Raw genomic sequence first — 6,000 nt, forward strand, 5'->3', positions numbered from 1 at the left:
CAGAGCTTTATTGATAATCAATGTCATTCACAGAGAAACCTCAGAATCACTCCAAAAAATTGCATTGATTTTCTCCTCCAAGTGAAACCCTAACAAATCCTAAGTTCGCCCCTCTCTGCTCTCTCTCTATCTCTCTATGAGCCTCTTAAAACAACAAAATGTATAAAATGAATGAATTAGGATTTACAAAACGGATAGCTATGAATATATAGGATGAAACAGATGCCAACACATGTAGAGATCCAGCAGCTTCAATACTTGATTCCTCAGATGCAATCACGAGCTTCTCACGTGATCAAGCAGCTCAGCCTTATTAACTTCAAAGGTCATGATTTTGCCATTTGTCTCTCATTCATTTATTTAATTAAGAAAAAATATGGTAGTAAAATAAAGGCAACATATAAATGTATTGACACATCTATTACAAAATACATTACATGTGTCACATGCAACATTAATTATGTTGATCACTACCATTAATTTTTTTATCTACTAATTAATTCTCGATTACCCAAGATGCGAATAAGAGCACCTATGCCTCCCTGAGGCTCCTTCCCTATATATTTAGTCTCATCGGCCTTCCACGACCTAACGCCATTTTGTCAGGTTGGGTTTTATTTGGGAAATGCTATGCATCTGCCCCACACCGGCACACACTTCACATCACTTTTTTTTTTTTTTTTTTTACACTCAATAGGTTGAGTGTGTGCCGGTGTGGGGCAGATGCATATATTTTTCCTTTATTGTTTACATGAGCGCCAGGAATACGCCGGATGAATTTTTCAAATTTCTTTTTTCAGTGTTTCTGTTCGATCGCCTGATCTCTGACCGCTTAACCAGTTTGAGTTTATCAGATTTTCGAGTAGATCACGAGTTTTTCTTTCTTTTTCATTTGGCATTTTTCTGCCAAACGAGAACTAGAATATTTCAATATATCTATGAATATTAATAAAATAATTGAATTATTCGAATTTTGAGAAAGAATAGATGAAAAGCTGAATAAAAGAATTATAAAATTTAAACAAATTATTTGAATATTATTTTTATTTTAAAATTTGTAAAAGTAATATTGTTTTTTGTGTTTTGTATTTTGTTTGTAAGTTTAGAAAAGTTGTAATGATTAGATTAAAAATTTGAATAAATTGAAAGTGTACTTCTATATTTGAGTGTTGCTTGAGAATGAAATATATGAAAATACTTGATAACAGTTATGTTGCCAAAACAGATCCTTAATTTCTGTAAATGATCAATTCCTCATTCTATTTAATTACTAACCAATTAGTCGAAGTAGTCATATAGAGTAATACTACATACAATCGTGGAATGTATAAATATTGCATAATCGTTTTGAAAGATAATAGAGTCTAATATTAAAAAATTAATTTTTTTCATGTAGATCCTGTATTTATTTACCTTTTCTAAAAACAATGATGCCGTATTTACACATTCTATAATTATAAATATCATTTCTCTTTTTATAATATTGTTTTGTCCTTTTTAATTATTATTATTATTTATTAGTTAAGTTGCGAAGAGATTGTACAGAGTTGGTGGATTTTCATTATTCTTTGAGTGGTGTTAGGCCACATAAACTTCTTTATCTTTTTTTCTATCTAATAGCGCAAACTTTTTTTTTTATTTCTTAAAAGATTTTTAAATTTATTTAAACATTTTTTAAAATAAAAAATTATAAACTCATTAAAAAATATTTTCTTAACTATGAAATAAAAATAAAAAGAATTCAGTACAAAATGGAATTCGGTACTAATAAAAAATAATTTTTTATATGAAATTCACTTTTTTACAAAGATTTATATGAGAATTATCTATTTACTACTTATCCATATCATTTCTAGTTAATTAATTCCATGCTGCTCCTGAGAGTTACTTATGTGACAGTTCAATTAAAAGAAAAAATAAAATAAAACAATATATATATATAGGATTATGTATACAAAAAAGAAGGGATTAGGTTTAAAAAAATGAAATACCCATTAGAGTAATTGGGTGTAATAGAAAAATAAAGGACAATAGTATCGATAAATTAGTTCGGATCCATGTATGTAAAAGATCAGACAAAGCATGCATGGGAGGATTGGAATATGGAGTGATCATTTGCTGATTTTCTGTCATACGAACAGAATAAACTCATTTCAAAAATCTTTCTGGCTTCTGCATATTCTTTTATTTTATTACGAGACTTGTGCCAAGTTTTCAAGCTCTAAAATTGGGATGGTCTTACTTTTTACATATTTCATACGCGTGACTTCTCATTCTATCATGAGATCTATACAAAATCATTATTCTTCTTCTACAACCATTGCTAGATAAATGCATTGTTGGTATCCGATGAGTATCAACTCTTATATATTCTTGAGACATCGATATCATCCATAAATATAGAACAATATTAATGTTATCAATCATAGAGAAAAAGAACAACTTATAGCAATAATTATGTCCTAAATCTAGCACAAAAACCTATGCAGGCTAAGATGGATTAACATAGAGCAGATTTGTACTACAAACCCTGGGAACCAGAAACGTCTATCCACTGCAGCTGGAGTTCCACCTCCCCGCACTCCACGTTTTGCAGTCTAAGAATCATATTTTGAACAAGTTTGCCGCGGGTCCAGACAATATGGCTCTCTTCTGCAAGACAATTTTGCCTGTTTGGTTCTACTCTATAAATTATGGTTCCACTTGGGAGGCCTTTCAAGGGGAACTTCAAGGCTTCAAAAAATGGGCCAATCTCAAACTCAGCATCCCCCATTTTATCATCCAGAGAAAATGTGTCTTTGTCATACACAAACTGCAACCACAAGGAATTCACAAGTCTAAATATCAATCGGATGTTCGAGGTAGTCACTGATCATTTGAAGTAACAAAGTAGGTATCAGCTAGTAATACCAATAGTGCCATGTCCAAATGTTCTTAATTATCAAAATCTCTTCATGCAGGGACATTCAAATTTAAGGATACTAATTGCCAGGCTGGTGACTTTTTCGGTTGAAATGTTATATTCAAGTTAGGATGTTGTGCACTATAGACTATTTAATCCCTGAGGATAACTAGGGAACATCCCTTCTAGCATTTCTTCCTGGATCCAAAGTACAGTTGCTTACGTGCTGACAAGATTTGAATATTATTACATAATGAAGCAATATTAGATATGAATCTTAGGGTTGCAAACGGTCCGGTCTGGCGATGGACCGAATATTTTCGGTCCATCATTTTTCCGAACCGGACCGGACGGGACCGATAGCTATCGGTCCAATCCGGTCTATTTTTTTTATTTTTTAAATAATTAATAAAAAAATTATTTAAAATACTAAATTAAATTAAGTGATTTATTAATGTGGATTATGTAACAAATTCAATAAAAAAATATTTTATATGGTCAATGATAATAAATTAGATGAAAATATTATTAATTTATATAATTACTATATAATTAACTAATTGATATTATATATTTATTAATTTATAGAATATTAACAAGTGTTAATAGCATATTTAAAATTTTATATTGTTAATAGTGATAGGTTAGATGAAAATATATATAAAATATTGTTAATTTATAGAATATTAACAAGTATTAATAATATATTTAAAAATTTATATTGTTAATTGTACAATTATTATATATATATTTTTTTTCATTCGGTCTGGTCCGAAAAAACCGTGGACCGTGGACCGGGCCGAATGTTTTCGGTCCTCTAAAATGTGGACCGGACCAGACCGGTCTAAGTCTCGGTCCGGTCCGGGTCGGTCCGTTCGGTCCGACCGGACCGTTTATCACCCCTAGATATGATATGTTTTCTGTAGTGAAAAGTGTAACTTCATTTCCTTCAATGCTACATGTAATGGAGCTAAGCCTCCAATGTCACAACAACTATAACACTCACAAGTTTGATTGGTAGACTCGGATCTGCAACAGCAAGAGTTAAATCTTCATTCCACTCTGGATTGGTATTCTTCTTCACCACTCGAGTCTTCACTTTCTGCATCATAAAGCTATGATAATCAGTTGAAATAACTAGGGATGGGAATACAATTGGTCAATAGGCCCGCTCTTGAAACCCACCACACGAAGAACGAATGCCCAAGCCCATTTTCTAGAATATAACTATTACCATTGATTAGACAGCTACAAGCCACCCACATGAAAATAATCCAACGGCCATAAATTCATAATTCAGGAGAAATTCAATAAAAGGGAGGATTCACATATACTATGGGATTTTCCTCCTTGCTCTCTCTATTTTATTTTTCATTGTGAATTCTGTTGACCAGTTTTCTTCTTCCAGGAGGCACAATTCACTAGTCCAGCCATTCACTAGATAAGGGTCTCTAAGCTGTTTTCAGGCATCATCAATAGCATTGCAGTCTAAAAATACAAACGAAAATTTTGTCTAAGGTGTTTAATTATTGATTATTGATGAGGGGATAACCAAGTAAATAATTTGTTAATCAAGCTTTTAATTATTTGGGTTCCAGATTTTTTTTATAAGCTATTGTGTTCTAGATTTGACCATGAAAGGAAAGAGTCTTGTTCGCTAGCAGCCTAGGCACTACTTGGGAGAGACAACGAAACAAAGCCAGAATATAGATCTTCAAAAGGGAACAAATTGCCAATGTTTTGGCTGATTTTTATAGGGAGCTTTGCTAGCCAGGGACGAAAATGGTTCAAATAACAAAAATTGTAGCATTTTGAAATATTAGGAAACGAAGTATATCGTTTAGGAATCAAATTACTGATCTTAGAAACCAAAGCAAGTGAGCAAGGTAAAGACAAAATCCTCTGTTATATTAGGAGAGAATTAGGGGAGGGATGATGGAGAATTTCTGCCAACGATGAATCAGATCAAATGGAACAAAAAAAAAGTAGAAAGGCATTTACAAGATCGAGAACAAAATTAACAATCTGAAAAACCCAAGAGCACAGTCAACAGGATGTGCAGGGCGGTTTGCTTTTCATCTAGGAAAAAAAAAAAAAAAAAGGAAAATCTGTGATCCTACTGCTAAAATGCTTAGAGTTTCAACACCAAATACCAAGCGAATAACATATAAATTTCATAACCCTTTTCCAATCATAAAAGGGCGACTGCAAAGTAAAACACGAATCTCCAGCCAAATCAAGTACCAAATAAGCAACGAATTCAAATTCTAGAACATACGATCACAAACACACAAACCCAGAACCAAGAAATGCGTATGTATAAGCAAGAAAAGGACACCGAAACAACTTTACCTGTCTTCCCATTTTGATAACAACATAAGGGTCACTGCTTCTCACATCCCTGACTGCAAGGTTCACCCCTCTCTGAATATGAACTCTCAGCAGTCCAGTCTTGTTCTCCATTTCAAAGAGAAAGAAAAAGCCAGAAAATTTGCACAACTTAGCAGGTAACCAAGGATGGGAAAGATTCGTTTAGCTTATAGCTATGGATGCGCTTTTTCTCTTCAGTCTGGTGAAGTATTTGACAGAGGTTTGAATCGTTTGACAATCATGAAAGCCCAAACCCTCTCGTGTGTGTGTATATATATATATATATATGACGCGTATCCAGGGAAAAAAAAAAAAAAGGTCTTCAATACGCGCTTCAATGACTTTTTCTCTTGGATTGCCTTGGTTTATTCAAACCTTACTCGTAGTCGTTGATGTCCGCGCTTTGACAGTTTGACCCGCTAAGAATGGGTCCCCAGGGGAAATTCGTGGATGGTGGGTCGGTTTCGAGACTGATTTGATTCGATTGGATTCGATTCCAACGCGGAGGCACCGTTTTTCTAGAGCCGCGCTGCATACAATTTGTAAGAGTATTCATATTAAATTAGTTAAAAGTTAAATTTAATAAATATTTAATTATTAAAAAATAAAATATGTTCATATTAGATTATTCAAATTCTATTTAAAATTTAACTACAGTGACTTTTAAAAGTTTTTCAAATCTAAAAATTACTATACATATATTAAATACATATTTTATTAATTATTTC

The 6,000-nt window shown here is 32.6% G+C and overlaps 1 protein-coding gene across 1 annotated transcript; it reads right to left on the reverse strand.

Annotated features, from left to right (window-relative positions):
- Nucleotides 1-2,324: 2,324 nt before the first annotated feature.
- Nucleotides 2,325-5,514, reverse strand: LOC109007808 (protein C2-DOMAIN ABA-RELATED 1-like). Its single transcript, XM_018987658.2, has 3 exons — nucleotides 5,255-5,514; nucleotides 3,909-4,004; nucleotides 2,325-2,812 (listed from the first exon to the last, which is right to left on the reverse strand). The coding sequence occupies exons 1-3, from the start codon at nucleotides 5,363-5,365 to the stop codon at nucleotides 2,522-2,524; spliced, it is 498 nt and encodes a 165-aa protein (XP_018843203.1). The 5' UTR covers nucleotides 5,366-5,514; the 3' UTR covers nucleotides 2,325-2,521.
- Between the last annotated feature and the right edge of the window lie 486 nt (nucleotides 5,515-6,000).

Source organism: Juglans regia, chromosome 10, assembly GCF_001411555.2.
Source record: "Juglans regia cultivar Chandler chromosome 10, Walnut 2.0, whole genome shotgun sequence".
Lineage (NCBI taxonomy): Eukaryota > Viridiplantae > Streptophyta > Magnoliopsida > Fagales > Juglandaceae > Juglans > Juglans regia.